Source organism: Bombus huntii, chromosome 4 (assembly GCF_024542735.1).
Source record: "Bombus huntii isolate Logan2020A chromosome 4, iyBomHunt1.1, whole genome shotgun sequence".
NCBI lineage: Eukaryota > Metazoa > Arthropoda > Insecta > Hymenoptera > Apidae > Bombus > Bombus huntii.
The window spans coordinates 5,644,892-5,671,533 of record NC_066241.1 but is presented as its reverse complement, the minus strand read 5'-3'; the positions used below and the strand labels follow the sequence as shown (position 1 = coordinate 5,671,533).

Genomic DNA, 26,642 nt, shown 5'->3' with positions numbered 1-26,642 from the left:
GTTCTAAAAAATGAGGAACATGTTTATTCCTTTGATAGCTGAACCAACTATTGTTGATCCCTGTGCATCATCACCTTGTGGGCCCAATGCACGTTGCGACAATGGAATATGTACATGTTTGGCAGAATATCAAGGGGACCCTTATATGGGTTGTCGACCAGAATGTGTACTGAACACAGACTGTCCTCAGAATCGGGCTTGTTCAAGGAATAAATGCATCGATCCTTGTCCTGGTACATGTGGTTTAAATGCAGAATGTTTAGTATACAATCACGTGCCTATGTGTAGCTGTCCCGCTGGTATGATTGGAAATGCTTTCGTTCAGTGCACTGTCTTCCAAGGTACAGTTCGTAAAATATTCTTTGCTATATTAGTTCGCTTCTGATTCTCATCTGATCGTCTATCATATTGCCATGATGATAGATACCATAGAAAGAAATCCATGTTCGCCTTCGCCGTGTGGACCAAACAGCGTTTGTCGAGAGATCAATGGTCAGCCTGTCTGCTCCTGCGTAGCAGGATTCTTAGGAGCACCACCAACTTGTAGACCAGAGTGCACAGTCAGTACTGATTGTCCATTGACACAAGCTTGTACCAATCAGAAGTGTGTAAATCCATGCCCGGGTTCATGTGGATTCAGAGCTGTTTGCAATGTTGTCAATCATAATCCTATATGCAGTTGTCCAGCAGACCTCGCTGGTGATCCGTTTGTTCAATGTGTTCCACCACGTAAGATCTATTTCTTCGTATATGATCTCTGAGCAAAATTATTATCAAATATATTAATAATACATACATATATTTTTAGCACCCGAACCCGTAGTGCCACAAAACCCATGCGAACCTTCTCCATGCGGACCAAATTCTCAATGTAGAGTTGTCAACGATGCTCCCTCATGTTCTTGTTCTCCAGAATTCATAGGCGCACCTCCGAATTGTCGACCGGAATGTGTCAGTAATAGCGAATGTCCTAGTCAGTTTGCTTGCATCAATCAGAAATGCAGAGATCCTTGTCCTGGATCCTGCGGGGCGAACGCGGAGTGTCGTGTTGTCAGTCATACTCCGATGTGTGTTTGTCCTGAGGATTATACTGGTGACCCCTTCACGCAGTGTACACCAAGACCACGTAAGGATGAAGAATTCTTTTCCCAGTTTTCGAATGTTCAAATTATTGCTATTGGAATATTCGTCCCTTTATGGACATAATAAGTAATTCTATTCTGTCTAATTATAGTCTCAAATTTTCTGATTTCTCAAAACCGTTCTAGCTGTCCCCGTCAGTCTTTCTCCGTGCACCCCATCACCATGCGGTTTCAATGCGATATGCAAAGAGCAAAACGGTGTTGGATCTTGTTCCTGCTTGTCTGATTACATTGGTAATCCTTATGAAGGGTGTCGACCCGAATGTGTCATTGATACCGATTGTGCATCCACATTGAGCTGTATACGATCCAAATGTCAAGATCCTTGTCCAGGGACTTGTGGTACAAATGCAGAGTGTAAGGTCATAAATCACCGCCCTGCATGTACATGCATTCAAGGTTACAGTGGGAATCCCTTCCAATTCTGTACTCTCATACGGGAGATAGGTATGAAAGAAATTCGAATCGTCATATTTAACAAACATAGTTATGGTTACAAATATGGTGAATAACTAGCACTTGAAAAATGAAAATTTTGTAGAAGATGACACGAAATACAAAGATCCGTGCAACCCTTCACCTTGCGGACCCAACAGTCAATGTCGCGTCGTAAATGGGCAAGGTGTCTGCTCTTGTCTACCAGAATTCACGGGTGCTCCTCCTATGTGTCGCCCCGAGTGTACTCTAAATTCCGAGTGCCCTGAAGAACGTGCATGCGTTAACCAGAAATGTGTTAATCCATGCCCTGCTTCATGTGGAACATTCGCCACTTGCGTGGTCAGAAACCATAGCCCGATTTGTGCCTGCAGAGATTCGTATACTGGCGATCCATTCACCAGATGTTTCCCTATTCCACGTGAGAAATTTGAAGCTCGTATTTTAACCGCCCAAAAATTAGACAGATTGTTATAACATGTCTGCTCTTTTAGAAGCTACACCACCTACAGCAATTCAAGTTTCGCAACCTTGTTTGCCCTCTCCTTGTGGTCCAAATTCAGAATGTCGTGTGATCAATGGTGGCCCATCTTGCCAGTGTCGGTCAACTTACGTTGGAAGTCCACCAAACTGTCGGCCAGAATGTACGGTCAACTCCGATTGTTCCCCTAGTCAGGCCTGCATGAGAGAAAAATGCAGGGACCCTTGTCCAGGTTCTTGTGGTTCCAACGCTCAGTGCACGGTGCTCAATCACGTTCCCATATGTTCCTGCTTCAACGGATACACCGGAGATCCTTTCAGCAATTGTTATCCAATTCCGGTGATACCAAGTAAGAAAACCGAATACGTAATACTCAGTAGAATTTGTGAAAGGTTTGACACGCATATGAGACACGTTTATTCTCCTAATAGCGGAACCGTCTGTGGTTGATCCTTGCGCATCATCACCTTGTGGTCCCAATGCACGTTGCGAAAGTGGTATTTGTACATGCTTGACAGACTATCAGGGTGATCCATATGTTGGGTGCCGACCAGAGTGCGTACTGAATACAGATTGTGCCCAGAATCGGGCTTGTTTGAGAAACAAATGTGTCGATCCTTGCCCTGGTACTTGCGGTCGAAACGCGGAATGTCTCGTATACAATCATATACCCATGTGCAGTTGCCCGAGTGGAATGGTTGGAAATGCGTTTGTACTGTGCACTGTCGCTCAAGGTACATTCCAGAAACTTCTCTTTCCCTAATTTTCTCCGCAGGCTAGTACTAAGTATTGCTCAGAATATTTACTATATTACCATAATACCAGATACCATAAAGGGCAACCCATGCTCTCCTTCGCCTTGCGGACCAAACAGTATCTGTCGCGAAATCAATGGTCAACCTGTCTGCTCCTGCGTATCTGGATTTTTGGGAACACCACCTACCTGTAGACCAGAGTGTACAGTCAGCTCCGATTGTCCCCTGACACAAGCTTGTAGCAACCAGAAATGTGTCAATCCATGCTCTGGCACATGTGGGTTCGGAGCCATCTGCAACGTCGTCAATCATAATCCCATATGTGGCTGCCCGCCTGAACTTACAGGCGATCCATTTGTCCAATGTGTCCCACGACGTAAGATTTCTTGCTTCTGTATCCCAGTTACTAATGAAAATTTAAAAAATCATAATGCTAATTCTCTTTTAGCACCCGAGCCCCCAGTAGCGCAAAATCCATGCGAACCCTCTCCGTGTGGACCCAATGCAGAATGCAGAGTCGTCAATGATTCTCCGTCTTGCACTTGTTTATCTGAATTCATAGGCAGCCCACCCAATTGCAGACCCGAGTGTGGCAGCAATAGCGAATGCCCCAGTCAGTTGGCTTGCATCAATCAGAAGTGCAGAGATCCTTGTCCTGGATCCTGCGGGGCAAACGCGGAGTGTCGTGTTGTCAGTCATACCCCTATGTGTGCCTGTTTGAACGACTATACCGGCGACCCCTTCACTCAGTGTACACCTACGCCACGTAAGGCTTACGAAATCCTTTTCTTGCTTTGAACAATCCGCTTCTGATCTCTAAATTGCTTCTTCAAAACATTGTAGTTGTTCCCGTCAATCTCTCCCCATGTAGTCCATCACCGTGTGGTTTCAATGCTATATGCAAAGAACAAAACGGTGTCGGATCATGTTCCTGTGCTGCTGATTACGTCGGCAACCCTTATGAAGGATGCCGCCCCGAATGTGTCGTTGACACTGACTGTCCGTCTACACTGAGCTGTATACGTTCCAAATGTCAAGATCCCTGTCCAGGTACCTGTGGCACTAACGCAGAATGCAAGGTTATCAATCACAGGCCTGCGTGCACATGCGTTCCTGGTTACAGTGGAAATCCCTTCCAATACTGCTCCGTAATACCCGCAATAGGTACGATAGATTCAGATTTTCTGGAATGTAATGACCATGTGCTAAAATTTATGTCTTATCTAAAGCTGACCAAAGCAGACATTTATTCGTTCTTTCCGTGATTTAAAATATAAAACAAAATCTCTTGCAGAGGACGAAACGAAGTATAAGGATCCCTGCAGTCCTTCGCCTTGCGGACCCAACAGCCAGTGTCGCGTAGTAAACGGACAAGGAGTCTGCTCCTGTCTGCCAGAATTCACTGGCACGCCACCCATGTGCCGCCCCGAGTGTACTTTAAATTCGGAATGCCCACAAGATCGTGCCTGTGTTAGTCAGAAATGTGTTAATCCATGCCCTGCTTCATGTGGAACTTTTGCCACTTGCGTTGTCAGGAACCATAGCCCAATTTGTGCCTGCAGAGACTCATATACCGGAGATCCGTTCACTAGATGTTTCCCCGTTCCACGTGAGATATACCAAACACGTATTTATATTTCCGGTAAATCAGATAGATTGTTAATATCATATTTCGTCTTTTAGAAGCTACACCACCTACTGCAATTGAAGTTTCGCAACCTTGTTTGCCCTCTCCTTGTGGTCCAAATTCTGAATGTCGTGTGGTCAATGGTGGCCCATCTTGCCAGTGTCGGTCAACTTACGTTGGAAGTCCACCAAACTGTCGGCCAGAATGTACGGTCAACTCCGATTGTTCCCCTAGTCAGGCCTGCATGAGAGAAAAATGCAGGGACCCTTGTCCAGGTTCTTGTGGTTCCAACGCTCAGTGCACGGTGCTCAATCACGTTCCTATATGTTCCTGCTTCAACGGATATACCGGAGATCCTTTCAGCAATTGTTATCCAATTCCGGTGACACCAAGTAAGAAAGCCGAAGAAGTAACATTTAGTAGAATTTGTGGAAGGTTTGACACGCATATGAGACACATTTATTCTCCTAATAGTTGAACCGTCGGTTGTTGACCCTTGCTCATCATCACCTTGTGGCCCCAATGCACGCTGTGAAAGTGGAATATGTACATGCTTGACAGACTATCAGGGTGATCCATATGTTGGATGCCGACCAGAGTGTGTACTCAATACCGATTGTGCTCAAAATCGCGCTTGTTTGAGAAACAAATGCGTCGATCCTTGCCCTGGTACTTGTGGTCGAAATGCAGAGTGTCTAGTATACAATCATGTGCCCATGTGTAGTTGCCCAAGTGGAATGGTTGGAAATGCATTCGTACTGTGCACTGTCGCTCAAGGTACAATTTAGAAGCTTCGTTCCCTATTTCTAATTCATATCGCTGGGTATTAACCGTCCGTAATACTGTCATTTACGTTAGGACACTCAATTGTATATTATTTAGTTTGACTTCTTAATATCTTACAAATATTATTAATGATCGCAATTACCTAAATATCACGTGTAAACAGAACGTCAATAAGTGCACGTTCATTAAGTTTACAACTCAGAATATTACAATCGTGTTAAATATATATATAAAGCAACGATACTAGCCGATAGCTGGATTATTCATATCGACTGTATTGCTATTCAGAATACTTACTGTAGCGCTGCTCTGAATTTTTGCCATTTTTCATTATATCAGATACCGAAAAGGGTAACCCATGCTCTCCTTCGCCATGTGGACCAAACAGTATCTGTCGAGAAATCAATGGACAACCTGTCTGCTCCTGCGTAGCAGGATACTTAGGAGCACCCCCAACTTGCAGACCAGAATGTACAGTCAGTTCCGATTGTCCACCGACACAGGCTTGCACCAATCAGAAATGTGTCAATCCTTGCCCCGGTACATGTGGGTTTAGAGCCATTTGCAATGTTGTCAATCATAATCCGATATGCAGCTGTCCACCTGAACTCTCTGGCGATCCATTTGTTCAGTGTGTTCTACGACGTAAGATTTAGTCTTTCATGATTTGAACGGTTAACAAAATTTAGAAGCGTAAGACTGATAATCGTAATTCGTACATGTCTTTTTAGCTCCCGAGCCCGCTGTACCGCAAAATCCATGCGAACCCTCTCCGTGTGGACCCAATGCAGAATGCAGAGTCGTCAATGATTCTCCGTCTTGCACTTGTTTATCTGAATTCATAGGCGCCCCACCCAATTGCAGACCCGAGTGTGGCAGCAATAGCGAATGCCCCAGTCAGTTGGCTTGCATCAATCAGAAGTGCAGAGATCCTTGTCCTGGATCCTGCGGGGCAAACGCGGAGTGTCGTGTTGTCAGTCATACCCCTATGTGTGCCTGTTTGAATGACTATACCGGCGACCCCTTCTCTCAGTGTACACCTACGCCACGTAAGGCTTACGAAATCCTTTTCTTGCTTTGAACAATCCGTTTCTGTTCTCTAAATTGCTTCTTAAAAACATTGTAGTTGTTCCCGTCAATCTCTCCCCATGTAGTCCATCACCGTGTGGTTTCAATGCTATATGCAAAGAACAAAACGGTGTCGGATCATGTTCCTGTGCTGCTGATTACGTCGGCAACCCTTATGAAGGATGCCGCCCCGAATGTGTCGTTGACACTGACTGTCCGTCTACACTGAGCTGTATACGTTCCAAATGTCAAGATCCCTGTCCAGGTACCTGTGGCACTAACGCAGAATGCAAGGTTATCAATCACAGGCCTGCGTGCACATGCGTTCCTGGTTACAGTGGAAATCCCTTCCAATACTGCTCCGTAATACCCGCAATAGGTACGATAGATTCAGATTTTCTGGAATGTAATGACCATGTGCTAAAATTTATGTCTTATCTAAAGCTGACCAAAGCAGACATTTATTCGTTCTTTCCGTGATTTAAAATATAAAACAAAATCTCTTGCAGAGGACGAAACGAAGTATAAGGATCCCTGCAGTCCTTCGCCTTGCGGACCCAACAGCCAGTGTCGCGTAGTAAACGGACAAGGAGTCTGCTCCTGTCTGCCAGAATTCACTGGCACGCCACCCATGTGCCGCCCCGAGTGTACTTTAAATTCGGAATGCCCACAAGATCGTGCCTGTGTTAGTCAGAAATGTGTTAATCCATGCCCTGCTTCATGTGGAACTTTTGCCACTTGCGTTGTCAGGAACCATAGCCCAATTTGTGCCTGCAGAGACTCATATACCGGAGATCCGTTCACTAGATGTTTCCCCGTTCCACGTGAGATATACCAAACACGTATTTATATTTCCGGTAAATCAGATAGATTGTTAATATCATATTTCGTCTTTTAGAAGCTACACCACCTACTGCAATTGAAGTTTCGCAACCTTGTTTGCCCTCTCCTTGTGGTCCAAATTCTGAATGTCGTGTGGTCAATGGTGGCCCATCTTGCCAGTGTCGGTCAACTTACGTTGGAAGTCCACCAAACTGTCGGCCAGAATGTACGGTCAACTCCGATTGTTCCCCTAGTCAGGCCTGCATGAGAGAAAAATGCAGGGACCCTTGTCCAGGTTCTTGTGGTTCCAACGCTCAGTGCACGGTGCTCAATCACGTTCCTATATGTTCCTGCTTCAACGGATATACCGGAGATCCTTTCAGCAATTGTTATCCAATTCCGGTGACACCAAGTAAGAAAGCCGAAGAAGTAACATTTAGTAGAATTTGTGGAAGGTTTGACACGCATATGAGACACATTTATTCTCCTAATAGTTGAACCGTCGGTTGTTGACCCTTGCTCATCATCACCTTGTGGCCCCAATGCACGCTGTGAAAGTGGAATATGTACATGCTTGACAGACTATCAGGGTGATCCATATGTTGGATGCCGACCAGAGTGTGTACTCAATACCGATTGTGCTCAAAATCGCGCTTGTTTGAGAAACAAATGCGTCGATCCTTGCCCTGGTACTTGTGGTCGAAATGCAGAGTGTCTAGTATACAATCATGTGCCCATGTGTAGTTGCCCAAGTGGAATGGTTGGAAATGCATTCGTACTGTGCACTGTCGCTCAAGGTACAATTTAGAAGCTTCGTTCCCTATTTCTAATTCATATCGCTGGGTATTAACCGTCCGTAATACTGTCATTTACGTTAGGACACTCAATAGTATATTATTTAGTTTGACTTCTTAATATCTTACAAATATTATTAATGATCGCAATTACCTAAATATCACGTGTAAACAGAACGTCAATAAGTGCACGTTCATTAAGTTTACAACTCAGAATATTACAATCGTGTTAAATATATATATAAAGCAACGATACTAGCCGATAGCTGGATTATTCATATCGACTGTATTGCTATTCAGAATACTTACTGTAGCGCTGCTCTGAATTTTTGCCATTTTTCATTATATCAGATACCGAAAAGGGTAACCCATGCTCTCCTTCGCCATGTGGACCAAACAGTATCTGTCGAGAAATCAATGGACAACCTGTCTGCTCCTGCGTAGCAGGATACTTAGGAGCACCCCCAACTTGCAGACCAGAATGTACAGTCAGTTCCGATTGTCCACCGACACAGGCTTGCACCAATCAGAAATGTGTCAATCCTTGCCCCGGTACATGTGGGTTTAGAGCCATTTGCAATGTTGTCAATCATAATCCGATATGCAGCTGTCCACCTGAACTCTCTGGCGATCCATTTGTTCAGTGTGTTCTACGACGTAAGATTTAGTCTTTCATGATTTGAACGGTTAACAAAATTTAGAAGCGTAAGACTGATAATCGTAATTCGTACATGTCTTTTTAGCTCCCGAGCCCGCTGTACCGCAAAATCCATGCGAACCCTCTCCGTGTGGACCCAATGCAGAATGCAGAGTCGTCAATGATTCTCCGTCTTGCACTTGTTTATCTGAATTCATAGGCGCCCCACCCAATTGCAGACCCGAGTGTGGCAGCAATAGCGAATGCCCCAGTCAGTTGGCTTGCATCAATCAGAAGTGCAGAGATCCTTGTCCTGGATCCTGCGGGGCAAACGCGGAGTGTCGTGTTGTCAGTCATACCCCTATGTGTGCCTGTTTGAATGACTATACCGGCGACCCCTTCTCTCAGTGTACACCTACGCCACGTAAGGCTTACGAAATCCTTTTCTTGCTTTGAACAATCCGTTTCTGTTCTCTAAATTGCTTCTTAAAAACATTGTAGTTGTTCCCGTCAATCTCTCCCCATGTAGTCCATCACCGTGTGGTTTCAATGCTATATGCAAAGAACAAAACGGTGTCGGATCATGTTCCTGTGCTGCTGATTACGTCGGCAACCCTTATGAAGGATGCCGCCCCGAATGTGTCGTTGACACTGACTGTCCATCTACTCTGAGCTGTATACGTTCCAAATGTCAAGATCCCTGTCCAGGTACCTGTGGCACTAATGCAGAATGCAAGGTCATCAATCATCGGCCAGCGTGCTCATGCATTCCTGGTTACAGTGGAAATCCCTTCCAGTACTGCTCCGTAATGACCGCAATCGGTACGATATATTTTAATTTTTCGCAATACGAAAACAATGAACCAAGTTTTACGTCTTATCTAAAGCTGTATAAAGCAGAAATTTATTGGCCTGTTTCGTGGTGTAAAACACGAATTAAAATCTCTTGCAGAGGATGAGATGAAGTATAAGGATCCCTGCAGTCCTTCGCCTTGCGGACCCAACAGTCAGTGTCGCGTAGTAAACGGACAAGGTGTCTGCTCTTGTCTGGCAGAATTCACGGGTACACCTCCCATGTGTCGTCCTGAATGTACTTTAAATTCAGAATGTCCACAAGATCGTGCCTGCGTTAACCAGAAATGTGTTAATCCATGTCCTGCTTCGTGTGGAACTTTCGCCACTTGCGTTGTCAGGAACCATAGTCCAATTTGTGCGTGCCGAGACTCATATACTGGAGATCCATTCACTAGATGTTTCCTCATCCAACGTAAGGAATTTCGGAAAATTTGAAATTAATGTATATACTTTTTGATATAAAATTAGACTGGTTTCTAATTTTGTAATTGCCCTTTTAGAAGCCTTACCACCATCCACAGTCGAACCTTCACAACCGTGTTTGCCATCCCCTTGTGGTCCTAATTCGGAGTGCCGCGTAGTTAACGGCGGTCCATCCTGTCAATGTTTATCATCTTACATTGGAACTCCACCAAACTGTCGTCCAGAATGTACAGTAAACTCTGACTGTTCACCAAGTCAAGCCTGCATGAGAGAAAAATGCAGGGACCCTTGTCCAGGCTCCTGTGGTTCCAACGCTCAGTGCACGGTGCTCAATCATGTTCCTATATGTTCCTGCTTCAATGGATACACTGGAGATCCCTTCAGCAACTGTTACCCTGCACCCGTGGCACCAAGTAAGAAAGTTAAAAACGTAACATTCAGTAGAAATTGTAAAAAGTTTGAAATTTATGTAATACACGTTAATTTTTCTAATAGCGGAACCGTCAGTGGTTGATCCTTGCGCATCATCACCTTGTGGTCCCAATGCACGTTGCGAAAGTGGAATCTGTACGTGTATGACAGACTATCAGGGTGATCCATATCTTGGATGCCGACCAGAGTGCGTACTGAATACCGATTGTGCCCAGAACCGCGCTTGTTTGCGAAACAAATGTGTCGATCCTTGTCCTGGTACTTGCGGTCGAAATGCAGAGTGTCTAGTATACAATCATGTGCCCATGTGTAGTTGTCCAAGTGGAATGGTTGGAAATGCGTTCGTTCTGTGTACTGTCGCTCAAGGTACATCTTAGAAACTTCTTCCATTGCCCTAATTTTCTTTGCTGCATGGTACTATGGAAGTGTCCAGAACATTTACCAAATTGTCATGATAATAGATACCGTAAAGGGCAAGCCATGCTCTCCTTCGCCTTGTGGGCCAAACAGCGTCTGTCGAGAAATCAATGGACAATCTGTCTGCTCCTGTGTATCTGGATTCTTGGGAACTCCACCTACATGTAGACCAGAGTGTACAATCAGCTCTGATTGTCCTTTGACACAGGCTTGTAGCAATCAGAAATGTGTCAATCCATGCTCTGGTACATGCGGGTTCAGGGCCACCTGCAATGTCGTCAATCATAATCCTATATGTAGCTGCCCACCAGAACTTACAGGCGATCCATTCATTCAATGTGCGCCGAGACGTAAGATTTGTTCCTTCAATATGTCACTTATTCAGGAAATTTTTAAGAAACATAATAGTAACTTACACGTGTAATTTTAGCACCCGAGCCCATTGTACCACAAAATCCATGCGAACCCTCTCCGTGTGGACCCAATGCAGAATGCCGAGTCGTCAATGATGCTCCCTCTTGCTCTTGTTTATCGGAATTCACAGGCACCCCACCCAATTGCAGACCCGAATGTGGCAGTAATAGCGAATGTCCAAATCAGTTGGCTTGCATCAATCAGAAATGCAGAGATCCTTGTCCTGGATCCTGCGGGGCAAACGCGGAGTGCCGTGTTGTCAGTCATACCCCTATGTGTGCCTGTTTGAACGACTATACTGGTGATCCCTTCAGTCAATGTTCTCCTATACCAGGTAAGGCTCGCGAAAACCTTTTCTTCTTTTTAACAATTAGTTTCTGTTCACTAAGTCAATTCTTAACAAAATTTTAGCTGTCCCCGTGAATCTTTCGCCATGTAGTCCATCACCTTGTGGCTTTAACGCTATATGCAAAGAGCGAAATGGAGTAGGTTCCTGTTCCTGTTTATCTGATTATATCGGTAACCCCTACGATGGGTGTCGTCCCGAGTGTGTCGTTGACAGTGATTGTCCATCTACACTGAGCTGTATACGTTCCAAATGTCAAGACCCCTGCCCTGGTGCCTGTGGCACAAACACGGAGTGCAAGGTCATTAATCACCGACCTGCGTGCACATGCATTCCGGGTTACAGTGGAAATCCCTTCCAATACTGTTCCATAATTCCCGCAATAGGTACGATATATTTTAATTTTCACCAATCATCAAGATAATGATCATAAGATAAAGTTGATCAAAGCAGAAATTTATTCGTCTGTTTCGTGATGTAATAGATGAATTAATATCTCTTGTAGAGGATGAAACGCAAAATAAGGATCCGTGCAACCCTTCACCTTGCGGTCCAAACAGTCAATGTCGCATTGTAAATGGGCAAGGTGTCTGCTCTTGCCTGGCTGAATTCACTGGCACACCTCCCATGTGTCGTCCCGAATGTACTTTAAATTCAGAATGTCCTCAAGATCTTGCATGCGTTAAGCAGAAATGTGTTAATCCATGCCCTGCTTCGTGTGGAACTTTCGCCACTTGCGTTGTCAGAAACCATAGCCCAATTTGTGCCTGCCGAGACTCATATACCGGAGATCCATTCACTAGATGTTTCCCCATCCCACGTAAGGAATTTCAGAAAATTTCAAAGTAATTTATATTCTTTTTGATATAACAGTAGACTAATTTCTAATTTTATAATTGCCCTTTTAGAAGCCTTACCACCATCCACAGTCGAACCTTCACAACCGTGTTTGCCATCCCCTTGTGGTCCTAATTCGGAGTGCCGTGTTGTCAACGGAGGTCCTTCTTGTCAATGTCTATCAACTTACATTGGAAGTCCACCAAACTGTCGTCCAGAATGTACAGTAAACTCTGACTGTTCACCTAGTCAAGCCTGCATGAGAGAAAAATGCAGGGACCCTTGTCCAGGCTCCTGTGGTTCCAACGCTCAGTGCACGGTGCTCAATCATGTTCCTATATGTTCCTGCTTCAATGGATACACTGGAGATCCCTTCAGCAACTGTTACCCTGCACCCGTGGCACCAAGTAAGAAAGTTAAAAACGTAACATTAAGTAGAAATTGTAAAAAGTTTGAAATTTATGTGATACACGTTAATTTTTCTAATAGCGGAACCGTCAGTGGTTGATCCTTGCGCATCATCACCTTGTGGTCCCAATGCACGTTGCGAAAGTGGAATCTGTACATGTCTGACAGACTATCAGGGTGATCCATATCTTGGATGCCGACCAGAGTGCGTACTGAATACCGATTGTGCCCAGAACCGCGCTTGTTTGCGAAACAAATGTGTCGATCCTTGTCCTGGTACTTGCGGTCGAAATGCAGAGTGTCTAGTATACAATCATGTGCCCATGTGCAGTTGTCCAAGTGGAATGGTTGGAAACGCGTTCGTTCTGTGCACTGTCGCACAAGGTACATCTTAGAAAATTCTTCCATTCCCCTAATTTCCTTTGCTGCATGGTACTATAGCAGTGCTCAGAATATTTACCAAATTATCATAATAACAGATACCGTAAAGGGTAACCCATGCTCTCCTTCGCCTTGCGGACCAAACAGCGTCTGTCGAGAGATCAATGGTCAACCTGTCTGCTCCTGCGTAGCAGGATTCTTAGGGGCTCCACCTACATGTAGACCGGAGTGTACAGTCAGTTCCGATTGTCCTCTGACACAAGCTTGTGGCAACCAGAAATGTGTCAATCCATGCTCTGGAACATGCGGGTTTAGAGCCACTTGCAACGTCGTCAATCATAATCCCATATGTGACTGCCCACCTGAGCTTACAGGCGACCCATTTGTCCAATGTGTCCCACGACGTGAGATTTTTTGCTTCAGTATTCCAGTAACTAGCTACTAAACTACAATTTTAACATAATGGTAATTCACTTTTAGCTCCCGTGCCCGCTGTACCGCAAAATCCATGCGAACCCTCTCCGTGTGGACCCAATGCAGAATGTAGAGTCGTCAATGATGCTCCGTCTTGCTCTTGTTTATCTGAATTCATAGGCACTCCGCCCAATTGCAGACCCGAATGTGGCAGTAATAGCGAATGTGCAACTCATTTGGCTTGTATCAATCAGAAATGCAGAGATCCTTGTCCTGGATCTTGTGGGGCCAACGCGGAATGTCGCGTTGTCAGTCATACACCTATGTGTGCCTGTTTGAACGACTATACCGGCGACCCCTTCTCTCAGTGTGCACCTACGCCACGTAAGGCTTACGAAATCCTTTTCTTGCTTTGAACAATCCGTTTCTGATCTCTAAATTGCTTCTTAAAAACATTGTAGTTGTTCCCGTCAATCTCTCCCCATGTAGTCCATCACCGTGTGGTTTCAATGCTATATGCAAAGAACAAAACGGTGTCGGATCATGTTCCTGTGCTGCTGATTACATCGGCAACCCTTATGAAGGATGCCGCCCCGAATGTGTCGTTGACACTGACTGTCCATCTACTCTGAGCTGTATACGTTCCAAATGTCAAGATCCCTGTCCAGGTACCTGTGGCACTAATGCAGAATGCAAGGTCATCAATCACCGGCCTGCATGCAGTTGCCTTCCGGGTTACAGTGGAAATCCCTTCCAATATTGCTCGATAGTGCCCGCAATAGGTACGATGTATTTTAATTTTTGTCAATCATCAAGATAATGACCCAAGATTTACGTCTTTTCTAAAGTTGATCAAAACAGAAATTTATGATGTAAAACATGAATTTAAATCTCTTGCAGAGGATGAGACGAATTATAAGGATCCCTGCAGTCCTTCGCCTTGCGGACCCAACAGTCAGTGTCGCGTAGTAAACGGGCAAAGTGTCTGCTCTTGTCTAGCAGAATTCACTGGCACACCACCCATGTGTCGCCCCGAGTGTACTTTAAATTCAGAATGTCCTCGAGATCGTGCATGCGTTAACCAGAAATGTGTTAATCCATGTCCTGCTTCGTGTGGAACTTTCGCCACTTGCGTTGTCAGAAACCATAGCCCAATTTGTGCCTGCCGAGACTCATATACCGGAGATCCATTCACTAGATGTTTCCCCATCCCACGTAAGGAATTTCAGAAAATTTCAAAGTAATTTATATTCTTTTTGATATAACAGTAGACTAATTTCTAATTTTATAATTGCTCTTTTAGAAGCCTTACCACCATCCACAGTCGAACCTTCACAACCGTGTTTGCCATCCCCTTGTGGTCCTAATTCGGAGTGCCGTGTAGTTAACGGAGGTCCATCCTGTCAATGTTTATCATCTTACATTGGAAGTCCACCAAACTGTCGTCCAGAATGTACAGTAAACTCTGACTGTTCACCTAGTCAAGCCTGCATGAGAGAAAAATGCAGGGACCCTTGTCCCGGCTCCTGTGGTTCCAACGCTCAGTGCACGGTGCTCAATCATGTTCCTATATGTTCCTGCTTCAATGGATACACTGGAGATCCCTTCAGCAACTGTTACCCTGCACCCGTGGCACCAAGTAAGAAAGTTAAAAACGTAACATTAAGTAGAAATTGTAAAAAGTTTGAAATTTATGTGATACACGTTAATTTTTCTAATAGCGGAACCGTCAGTGGTTGATCCTTGCGCATCATCACCTTGTGGTCCCAATGCACGTTGCGAAAGTGGAATCTGTACATGTCTGACAGACTATCAGGGTGATCCATATCTTGGATGCCGACCAGAGTGCATACTGAATACCGATTGTGCCCAGAACCGCGCTTGTTTGCGAAACAAATGTGTCGATCCTTGCGCTGGTACTTGCGGTCGAAATGCAGAGTGTCTAGTATACAATCATGTGCCCATGTGTAGTTGTCCAAGTGGAATGGTTGGAAATGCGTTCGTTCTGTGTACTGTCGCTCAAGGTACATCTTAGAAACTTCTTCCATTGCCCTAATTTTCTCCGCAGGGTAGTACTAAGTGTTGCTCAGAATATTTACTATATTACCCTAATACCAGATACCGTAAAGGACAACCCATGCTCTCCTTCGCCTTGCGGACCAAACAGCGTTTGTCGAGAGATCAATGGTCAGCCCGTTTGCTCCTGCGTAGCAGGATTCTTAGGGGCTCCACCTACATGTAGGCCGGAGTGTACAGTCAGTTCCGATTGTCCTCTGACACAAGCTTGTAGCAACCAGAAATGTGTCAATCCATGCTCTGGGACATGCGGGTTCAGAGCCACTTGCAACGTCGTCAATCATAATCCCATATGTGGCTGCCCACCTGAGCTCACAGGCGACCCATTTGTCCAATGTGTCCCACGACGTAAGATTTCTTGCTTCAGTATTCTGGTTACTAGTTACTAAACTACAATTTTAACAAACATAATGGTACTTCACTTTTAGCTCCCGAGCCCGCTGTACCGCAAAATCCCTGCGAACCCTCACCGTGTGGACCCAATGCAGAATGCAGAGTCGTCAATGATTCTCCGTCTTGCACTTGTTTATCTGAATTCATAGGCGCCCCACCCAATTGCAGACCCGAGTGTGGCAGCAATAGCGAATGCCCCAGTCAGTTGGCTTGCATCAATCAGAAGTGCAGAGATCCTTGTCCTGGATCCTGCGGGGCAAACGCGGAATGTCGTGTTGTCAGTCATACCCCTATGTGTGCCTGTTTGAATGACTATACCGGCGACCCCTTCTCTCAGTGTACACCTACGCCACGTAAGGCTTACGAAATCCTTTTCTTGCTTTGAACAATCCGTTTCTGATCTCTAAATTGCTTCTTAAAAACATTGTAGTTGTTCCCGTCAATCTCTCCCCATGTAGTCCATCACCGTGTGGTTTCAATGCTATATGCAAAGAACAAAACGGTGTCGGATCATGTTCCTGTGCTGCTGATTACATCGGCAACCCTTATGAAGGATGCCGCCCCGAATGTGTCGTTGACACTGACTGTCCATCTACTCTGAGCTGTATACGTTCCAAATGTCAAGATCCCTGTCCAGGTACCTGTGGCACTAATGCAGAATGCAAGGTCATCAATCACCGGCCTGCATGCAGTTGCCTTCCGGGTTACAGTGGAAATCCCTTCCAATATTGCTCGATAGTGCCCGCAATAGGTACGATGTATTTTAATTTTTGTCAATCATCAAGATAATGACCCAAGATTTACATCTTTTCTAAAGTTGATCAAAACAGAAATTTATGATGTAAAACATGAATTTAAATCTCTTGCAGAGGATGAGACGAATTATAAGGATCCGTGTAGTCCTTCACCCTGCGGACCCAACAGTCAATGTCGCGTAGTAAACGGCCAAGGTGTATGCTCCTGTCTGCCGGAATTCACGGGAGCGCCTCCTATGTGTCGCCCTGAGTGTACTTTAAACTCTGAATGTCCTCAAGATCGTGCATGCGTTAACCAAAAATGCGTGAACCCTTGTCCCGCTTCGTGTGGCAGTTTCGCATCTTGCGTGATCAGGAACCACAGTCCAATATGTGCTTGTAGGCCATTATATACTGGAGATCCTTTCACAAGATGTTTCCCCGTGCCACGTAAGATATTTGGACGTGGTTTCAATTGTTCTAAAATTAAATAGATGTCTTATTTTCTCATTGCCCTTTCAGAATCCTCACCACCTACAGAGGTTGAAACTTCACAACCTTGTTTACCTTCTCCTTGTGGCCCAAATTCAGAATGTCGTGTGGTCGGTGGAGGCCCATCTTGTCAGTGTCGACCAAATTTCGTTGGAAGTCCACCAAATTGTCGGCCAGAATGTACAGTGAATTCTGACTGTTCTCCTAGTCAAGCCTGCGTGAGGGAAAAGTGCACAGACCCCTGCCCAGGTTCTTGCGGTTCGAATGCTCAATGTATGGTACTCAGTCACGTTCCTATATGTTCCTGCTTTGAAGGATATACGGGTGATCCTTTTAATGGTTGCAACCTAACTCCCGTTAGTCCAAGTAAGGATTTTAAAGAAAATTCATATCTCATGTTTGTGAATGATTTTTAAGTATTTGCAACACGTTTGTTCTTTCTGCAGCAGGACCAACTGTTGTTGATCTATGTGCATTATTGCCTTGTGGCGCTAACGCACGTTGCAATGATGGAATCTGCACTTGTCTACCAGAGTATCAGGGTGACCCTTATGTTGGTTGTCGACCAGAATGCGTATTAAATGGGGATTGCCCTCAAAATAAGGGTTGTCTGAGAAACAAGTGTGTTGATCCTTGCCCTGGTACATGTGGTGTTAATGCACAGTGTCAAACATACAATCATGTGCCCATGTGCAGCTGCCCAAGTGGAATGGTGGGAAACGCCTTCGTTCAATGCAATGTTGTACAAGGTATAGCTTGACGAATTTTCCTGACATTCTTGATCGGAATTGTTGCGTTATAGGCAATTATTGCGTGATAAATAGAACTAATGTCCTTTGTTACGTAAAAGGCAAAATATAAATTTTAATATTGTGTATTTAAATAACATAATCTAAAAGTTAAATAACATAATCTAAAAGAATTACTAAAAGTTCACAGACACCAGTTGAGAAAAAAATTACTGACATTGTTTGCAAAATTAATTTGAAGAACTTATCAATGGAACACTCCACTGACACTTTATCATCTTGTGTCATAGAAACCGGAAAGGAAAACCCTTGCTCTCCTTCGCCTTGTGGACCTAACAGTGTCTGTCGAGAGATCAATGAACAAGCAGTCTGTTCGTGTGTAGCAGGATATTTAGGTTCTCCACCTACCTGTAGACCAGAATGTACAGTCAGTTCCGATTGTCCTCTAACAGAAGCGTGTAACAATCAAAAATGTGTAAACCCCTGTCCTGGTACATGTGGATTTAGAGCCACCTGCAATGTTGTCAATCACAATCCTGTATGTAGCTGTCCAGCTGATCTCACTGGCGATCCATTTGTGCAGTGTGTTCTACGACGTAAGATTTGCTTCATACAAATTTTCCTGTTTATACAACTATTTGCGTAACGTGAACAAAATTGATGCTTGTTGTTTTAGCACCTGTGCCCGTAGTGCCACAAAATCCATGTGAACCCTCTCCATGTGGTCCAAATTCAGAATGTAAAGTCGTAAATGATGCTCCTTCCTGTTCCTGTTCGTTAGAATTTATAGGCACTCCTCCCAATTGTAGACCCGAATGTGCCAGTAACAGCGAATGTCCAAGTCAGTTGGCTTGCATTAATCAGAAATGCAGAGATCCTTGTCCTGGATCCTGCGGGGCGAACGCCGAGTGTCGTGTCGTCAGTCACACTCCGATGTGCGTCTGCCCTGAAGATTATACTGGCGATCCTTTCACTCAATGTGCACCTAGACCACGTAAGGACCAAGAATGTTCTTTTCCTAGTATTTCTTTTCTCTAAATTACAGTTATTAAAAATTTTTATCCCTCGAAGATATTAAATGATACGTTAAAACATTTTAGCTGTCCCCATCAATATTTCTCCATGCACTCCATCACCATGTGGTTTCAACGCGATATGCAAAGAACAAAACGGCGTAGGTTCATGCTCCTGTTTAACCGATTATATGGGCAATCCCTACGAAGGATGTCGCCCAGAATGTGTGGTTGACACTGATTGTTCATCTACATTGAGTTGCATACGCTCTAAATGCCAAAATCCCTGCCCTGGTACTTGTGGCACGAACACAGAATGCAGGGTCATTAATCATCGTCCTGCGTGCACGTGCATTCAAGGTTACACTGGAAATCCATTCCAATATTGCACCCCCATTCCACAAATAGGTATGAATAAATATACAACCGTTTCGTTCTCTGACGAAGTATCATCACGAGAAATATTATGTATTCTGAGCAAGCTTTCAGGAAAGAAAAGATCATGGTTCTTTTTATTCCTGACGATAAGTAGAAATATTTTTTCACGATGTAAAACACACATTAAAATCTTGCAGAAGATGAAACGCAAAATAAGGATCCGTGCAACCCTTCACCTTGCGGACCAAACAGTCAATGTCGCATTGTAGATGGGCAAGGTGTCTGCTCTTGCTTGGCTGAATTCACTGGCACACCTCCCATGTGTCGTCCCGAGTGTACTTTAAATTCAGAATGTCCACGAGATCGTGCGTGCGTTAACCAGAAGTGTGTTAATCCATGTCCTGCCTCTTGCGGAACATTCGCCACTTGTGTAGTCAGGAACCATAGTCCAATCTGTGCGTGCAGAGAATCATATACCGGAGATCCTTTCACCATATGTTTCCCCGCGCCACGTAAGGACATTTCGAAAATTGACGAATTATTTTATATTGTTTTATAATTAAATATCCCGTTCATTCCTTAATTACCCTTTTAGAAGCTACACCTCCAACAGCAGTCCAAGTTACACAACCCTGTTTGCCTTCTCCGTGTGGTCCAAATTCGGAGTGCCGTGTAGTTAACGGAGGTCCATCTTGTCAATGTCTACCAACTTATATTGGAAGCCCTCCTAACTGTCGACCAGAGTGTACAGTAAACTCTGACTGTTCCCCTAGTCAAGCTTGCATGAGAGAAAGGTGCAGAGATCCTTGCCCAGGTTCTTGTGGTTCCAATGCTCAATGTATGGTCTTGAATCATATCCCAATATGCTCCTGCTTCGAAGGATACACGGGAGATCCTTTCAGCAATTGCTATCCAGCTCCTATTAGACCAAGTAAGAAAGCTGAAAATACATTATTAAATGAAGTTTCTTAAATGTTTGAAGAAAATGAGAAACATATTTATTCCCTTCATAGCGGAACCAAATGTTGTCGATTCCTGTGCATCGTTGCCTTGTGGTCCTAATGCACGTTGCGACAATGGAGTCTGTACATGTTTACCAGAGTACCAGGGTGACCCTTATGTTGGATGCCGACCAGAATGCGTATTAAATACGGATTGCCCTTTGAATCGAGCTTGTATAAGAAACAAGTGTGTCGACCCTTGTCCTGGAACATGTGGCTTAAATGCAGAGTGTCGCGTATATAATCACGTTCCCATGTGCAGTTGTCCCAGTGGAATGGTTGGAAATGCGTTTGTTCAGTGCAATATCCTACAAGGTACAACGCGACGAACTCTTTATTCAACGCTTGATTTATGTCTGCGGGTAGTAGGTGGCCGTAATATCTCCGGTTACGTTAATGTTTGAATACTTAAGTTTTATATTTATTTCGTACTTTATATGATATTAGCGATAACTGTTAACATAGCTTATGTCACGTCTGTGCTATTTCAAAGGTAACTTTGAGAAGAGTTGAGAACACGTGTGCGTCTTTTTGAATTCTGAAAAATCGCAGTATTCGCTACCAACATGCACAACCGTGGCATAAACCAGGGGTTTTCGAAACGTCTCTTAGTGGCCACTAACAAAACGACGATTGAAATATTAAAAACGCTATCGTAAATTAGCATCTCTAAATGTATACCATATTTCCATGATAACAGATACCGTAAAAGGAAACCCATGTTCACCCTCGCCGTGTGGACCAAACAGTGTTTGTCGAGAGATTAATGGTCAGCCTGTCTGCTCCTGTGTAACAGGCTATTTAGGAGCACCACCTTCTTGTAGACCAGAATGTACAGTCAGCTCCGATTGTCCCTTGACAGAAGCTTGTAATAATCAGAAATGTGTAAATCCTTGCCCCGGTTCATGCGGATTCAGAGCTACTTGCAACGTTGTAAATCACAATCCTATATGCAGCTGTCCACCTGAACTCTCTGGCGATCCATTTGTTCAGTGTGTTCCACGACGTAAGATTTGTTCCCTCAATATTTCCACTGTCACTAACGATATTTATGAGACGAGTAATCGTAATCTACATGTGTAATTTTAGCACCCGAGCCCGCAGTACCGCAAAACCCATGCGAACCCTCTCCATGTGGACCCAATGCAGAATGCAGAGTCGTCAATGATGCACCCTCTTGCTCGTGTTTATCGGAATTTATAGGCAGCCCACCCAATTGCAGACCCGAATGCGCCAGCAATAGCGAATGTCCAAGTCAGTTGGCCTGCGTGAATCAGAAGTGCAGAGATCCTTGCCCTGGATCCTGTGGGACGAACGCTGAATGTCGTGTTGTCAGTCATACTCCTCTGTGTGTCTGCCCCAGCGACTATACTGGAGATCCGTTCACTCAATGTTCACCCAATCCACGTAAGGATTAAAAATTTCCTTCTTTTGTTTTTTAATTTCTAAATTATAGTTGCCAAAGATTCCTTGGAGATACTACGATTTCTAATTTCCGATCGTTATTGAAATCTATTCGTGGTCGAAGCAATAATCTTGTGCAGAGAGGACCTTTAACATTGATTGTATTTATTGGTTACTTCTTACCATTAAAAAAATTTTTAGCTGTCCCTGTCAATCAGTCTCCGTGCACTCCATCACCGTGCGGATTCAACGCGATATGCAAAGAACAAAACGGTGTAGGATCCTGTACCTGTTTGGCCGATTACGTCGGTAACCCTTACGAAGGATGTCGCCCCGAATGTGTCGTTGACACTGACTGTCCATCCACGCAGAGCTGTATACGCTCTAGGTGTCAAGATCCTTGTCCCGGCACATGCGGCACAAATGCAGAATGCAAAGTCATCAATCATCGTCCTGCATGCACGTGTATTCAAGGTTATAGTGGAAATCCTTTCCAACATTGCGCATTGATACGTGAAATAGGTACGAATAAACTTTCATCCCTTCTTGCATTTTACATAAATTTTTATCAAAAAAATTTCGAAGAACACCGATATGTTTCTCATGGTTCTAAATTTAAATCTTGTAGAAGATGAAACGAAATACAAAGATCCGTGCAACCCTTCATCTTGTGGACCTAACAGTCAATGTCGTGTAGTAAATGGCCAAGCTGTTTGCTCTTGTCTGCCAGAATACACAGGCACGCCTCCAATGTGTCGTCCCGAGTGTGTTCTAAACTCAGAGTGTCCTCAAGATCGCGCCTGCGTTAACCAAAAGTGCATGGACCCGTGTCCCAATTCTTGTGGCACGTTTGCCACCTGCGTGGTCAAAAGTCACAGTCCGATCTGTGCTTGCAGAGAATCATACACCGGGGATCCTTTCATCAGATGTTTCCCTGCTCCACGTAAGATACCTTGAAACTAATTTAAATTATCTTGCAGTTACATATATAGATTCCTTATTTCATAATTGCCCTTTCAGAAGCACTACCACCGACAACAGTCGAAGCTACACAGCCCTGTTTGCCTTCCCCGTGTGGTCCAAATTCAGAGTGTCGTGTAGTCAATGGCGGCCCATCCTGTCAATGTCTATCCACTTACATTGGAAGCCCTCCAAACTGTCGTCCAGAGTGTACAGTAAACTCTGACTGTTCACCTAGTAAAGCCTGTATGGGAGAAAAATGTAGAGACCCATGCCCAGGTTCTTGCGGTTTCAATGCTCAATGTACAGTATTCAATCACGTTCCTATGTGTTCCTGTATCGCTGGATACACCGGTGATCCTTTCAGTCAATGTAATCAACTAATCACTCCTCGTAAGTAGTTTTCATTCAGAAAGATTTTTTATGTTCTATCACCGATTTTCGATTGGAATTTTTAAAATGGCTGATACAACATTTTTGGTAGCAGCTGAACCAACACAGACGGATTTATGTAATCCATCACCCTGTGGACCTAACGCTATTTGCAACGACGGAATCTGTTCTTGCATGCCCGATTACTATGGGGATTCTACCATCGGTTGTCGACCAGAATGTGTACTTAACAACGACTGCCCCCGAAACAAAGCTTGCGTGAGAAATAAATGCGAGAATCCCTGCGTTGGTGCATGTGCCCCTGATGCAATTTGCGACGTGGTTAATCATGTTCCAATGTGCAGTTGTTCTCCTGGTTTCGAAGGAAATGCCTTTGCATTCTGTCGTCCAGCTATAGGTACTTTGTCGTGTTGAAAAGAATTTTCTGTTTCTTTAGTTTATAAGTCAAGACCATTTATTTACTTAAACAAATTATTTAGTTAAAGAAGGCATTTAAATCCGGACGTTTTTACAAGTAATCGTATTTCGACAGCCGAACTTCCATCTAATCCGTGCAATCCATCGCCTTGCGGATCTAACAGTCAATGTCGAGTGAAGAATGGCCAGGCAGTGTGTAGTTGCGTACCAGGCTATTTAGGAAACCCGCCAATCTGTCGCCCAGAATGTGTAGTTAGCTCTGATTGCCCACCAAACGAGAGTTGTAGTAACCAGAAGTGCATAAATCCTTGTGTGGGCTCGTGTGGCTTGGGAGCTCGTTGCACTGTCGCGAATCGTAATCCTATTTGCCACTGTCCTGAAGGATTCACGGGAGATCCTTTCATTAGGTGTCTTCCACTTCGTAAGTTCCCTTTTTTAACTGAGAGATTCGGTGCACAAATGATACAAGTAAGGATATGTATTTTTAAATCCAAAAAATTACAGGTAAAATTAAACTCTAGAAATATTAGAACATATTACTGTATCAAATTAAATAAAACGCTAGTAGATAAAATATTATATTATATTATAGATATATATTATCTAAATAGTAGATTAAATATCGAAACAGGTTACTAATATTGTACTTCTAATTGTGCTGATTCGTAACGAAACTTTTTAGATAAATGTGACATCCTTTTATCTTTTTAAAACAAAATACATTTGTATCAATGTTCCACCGAGTCTGCAAAATATCACGAACATCTGAGCACCCACGAAGAGATTCATTTTTAATATCTGAATAAAATTTTTAGCGCCAGTTCAGCCAGAACCGATAAACGTTTGCCAGCCATCACCATGCGGACCCAATGCTCAGTGCCAAATATCAGGAAATTCACCTTCATGCAGTTGTTTACCCGAATTTATCGGTTCACCGCCATATTGCAAGCCAGAATGCATTAGTAACAGCGAATGCCCTACAAATTTGGCGTGCATAAATCAAAAGTGTCGCGATCCTTGTCCCGGTTCCTGTGGCGCCAATGCAGAATGCAGAATAATTAGCCACACGCCTATGTGCGTTTGCTCTTCGGGTTTCGTTGGTGATCCATTTGTACAGTGTACTCCAAAACCAGGTAAAAAGACTCTCACATTCCCAGAAAGTATTCTATCGTCGAAACGAATAAGTATTTCTCACAAGAGAAATAATTTACAATTTGTAGTTATCCAAGATCAAGAAATAGAGAAACTCACCCCATGTGTACCATCTCCTTGTGGATCTAATGCAGTGTGTAACGAACAAAACGGCGCAGCATCCTGTAAATGCATCACTGATTATATTGGCAATCCTTATGAAGGATGTCGGCCAGAGTGTATCGTTAATTCCGATTGCTCGGCTGATCAAGCTTGTGTTAGATCCAAATGTCAGAACCCTTGTCCAGGATTCTGTGGATACAATGCAATGTGTCAAGTTGTTAATCATGTTCCATTATGTACCTGTCAATCTGGATATACCGGAGATCCGTTCGTTCAATGTAACTTTATTCAAGCTCCGCGTAAGTATTTATGTTAGGCGGAACCTCCATTATCCGAAATTTTCTTATTCAGATATTTTCGAGCAGTGCAACTTATGAAAATAATGTCAAAGTCATAGGTTTTCACGGTTTTGTAATATGGACGTTCTTACAGCGGAACCAGCTGACCCTTGTAATCCGTCACCCTGCGGTCTGAACAGTCTGTGTCGTGTATTCAATGGACAGGCTATCTGTTCGTGTTCACCTACGTTTTTGGGATCTCCACCGATGTGTAGGCCAGAGTGTACGGTCAGCTCAGAGTGTACAACAAACCGTGCTTGCAAAAACCTCAAATGCGTCGACCCCTGCCCTGGAATTTGTGGTATCAATGCTAGATGTGAGGCCATTAATCACAGTCCGATCTGTAGCTGTAACGTAGGATATACTGGCGATCCCTTCGTTAGATGTTTCAAAGTTCCAAGTAAGTAATTTGGGCTGAATTTCGTGCAAAACTATTCCAATCCATTCGTTTTAACCCACTGAAATTTAAAACCAGTTGTCGATCATTTACTAAAGTACAACGTTGGATGAAAGAGATAAGGATAGGTTCTTAATGGTAATATTTTCCTTCAGCGGTATCCGAACCAGTGAACCCTTGCGTGCCATCGCCCTGTGGCCCGTTCTCTGTGTGTCGCGTCGTTGGAAACGCGGGCCTACCAAGCTGTACCTGTATGGACGATTACATAGGAACTCCTCCAAACTGTCGACCGCAATGTACTATCGATTCAGAATGTGCCAGTAACCGAGCTTGCCTCAGACAAAAGTGTACAGATCCTTGTCCAGGTTCCTGTGGTACTGGAGCAGAATGTTTAGTAGTGAATCACATGGCTGTGTGCACTTGTCCCCAAGGATTCACAGGCGATTCATTTGTCAATTGTTTCCTAGAATCTCCTCGTAAGCATTGTCATAGAAATTTAGAACTTTATGAAAACAATAATACGAATGCATCCCTTCGAAGCAGTATTTTTAATATTTTTGTTGATACATATAGAACGATATTTAATGACACGTTTTATCACAATTTTATCCTTCAGAACAATACCTAATAGTTTCAGCCTTTAGAACAGAATTTAATGATATTTTTCCTGCTAGCTTCACCAACAGCACCCCAAGATGCCTGCAACCCCTCACCGTGTGGATCGAACGCACTGTGTCGCGATGGTACATGCACTTGTCTACCAGAATACCACGGTGATCCATATTACGGATGTCGTCCGGAGTGTGTCCAGAACCCAGACTGTCCTTTAGACAAAGCTTGCAATCGTAACAAGTGTTTTGATCCTTGTACCGGTGTCTGCGGACAGAATGCCGAATGCGTGGTGATAAATCATACTCCCATGTGCAGTTGCCCCGATGGCATGTCAGGAAACGCGTTCACAGCATGTTTCCCAGTGAAAGGTAAATTATTATATCATGACAACGATCAATAACATTGAACCTGTATGTGATTTGTGATAAGAGACATTAGTCGAGAGAAAAGCTGAAACGTGTCGAACATCCTCGAAATCGTTGAACCGAGGCCTTTGTCAACTTAAACATTCGCTGACGCACAGTGTTCTGAAATAGCTATCTAGCTAAGGAAAATTA

At 44.0% G+C, this 26,642-nt stretch overlaps 1 protein-coding gene across 1 annotated transcript in view; it reads left to right on the top strand.

The window, feature by feature from the left end:
• Positions 1 to 26,642, top strand: part of LOC126864543 (uncharacterized) — a 118,252-nt gene that overhangs the window by 73,402 nt on the left and 18,208 nt on the right. The window contains 54 exon segments of the mRNA XM_050616001.1: positions 52 to 350; positions 433 to 729; positions 809 to 1,126; positions 1,269 to 1,589; positions 1,684 to 1,998; positions 2,075 to 2,407; positions 2,490 to 2,792; positions 2,884 to 3,579; positions 3,657 to 3,977; positions 4,108 to 4,422; positions 4,500 to 4,832; positions 4,915 to 5,217; positions 5,566 to 5,871; positions 5,958 to 6,275; positions 6,353 to 6,657; positions 6,806 to 7,118; positions 7,193 to 7,528; positions 7,611 to 7,913; positions 8,262 to 8,567; positions 8,654 to 8,971; positions 9,049 to 9,369; positions 9,500 to 9,814; positions 9,906 to 10,238; positions 10,321 to 10,623; positions 10,719 to 11,024; positions 11,105 to 11,422; positions 11,500 to 11,820; positions 11,940 to 12,254; positions 12,343 to 12,678; positions 12,761 to 13,063; positions 13,159 to 13,464; positions 13,541 to 13,858; positions 13,936 to 14,256; positions 14,375 to 14,689; positions 14,778 to 15,113; positions 15,196 to 15,498; positions 15,593 to 15,898; positions 15,979 to 16,296; positions 16,374 to 16,694; positions 16,813 to 17,127; positions 17,200 to 17,535; positions 17,616 to 17,918; positions 18,209 to 18,514; positions 18,595 to 18,912; positions 19,019 to 19,339; positions 19,510 to 19,821; positions 19,905 to 20,240; positions 20,323 to 20,625; positions 21,011 to 21,316; positions 24,300 to 24,617; positions 24,705 to 25,037; positions 25,171 to 25,476; positions 25,629 to 25,949; positions 26,148 to 26,453. Of these exon segments, the coding sequence (XP_050471958.1) occupies positions 52 to 350; positions 433 to 729; positions 809 to 1,126; positions 1,269 to 1,589; positions 1,684 to 1,998; positions 2,075 to 2,407; positions 2,490 to 2,792; positions 2,884 to 3,579; positions 3,657 to 3,977; positions 4,108 to 4,422; positions 4,500 to 4,832; positions 4,915 to 5,217; positions 5,566 to 5,871; positions 5,958 to 6,275; positions 6,353 to 6,657; positions 6,806 to 7,118; positions 7,193 to 7,528; positions 7,611 to 7,913; positions 8,262 to 8,567; positions 8,654 to 8,971; positions 9,049 to 9,369; positions 9,500 to 9,814; positions 9,906 to 10,238; positions 10,321 to 10,623; positions 10,719 to 11,024; positions 11,105 to 11,422; positions 11,500 to 11,820; positions 11,940 to 12,254; positions 12,343 to 12,678; positions 12,761 to 13,063; positions 13,159 to 13,464; positions 13,541 to 13,858; positions 13,936 to 14,256; positions 14,375 to 14,689; positions 14,778 to 15,113; positions 15,196 to 15,498; positions 15,593 to 15,898; positions 15,979 to 16,296; positions 16,374 to 16,694; positions 16,813 to 17,127; positions 17,200 to 17,535; positions 17,616 to 17,918; positions 18,209 to 18,514; positions 18,595 to 18,912; positions 19,019 to 19,339; positions 19,510 to 19,821; positions 19,905 to 20,240; positions 20,323 to 20,625; positions 21,011 to 21,316; positions 24,300 to 24,617; positions 24,705 to 25,037; positions 25,171 to 25,476; positions 25,629 to 25,949; positions 26,148 to 26,453 (17,414 nt within the window).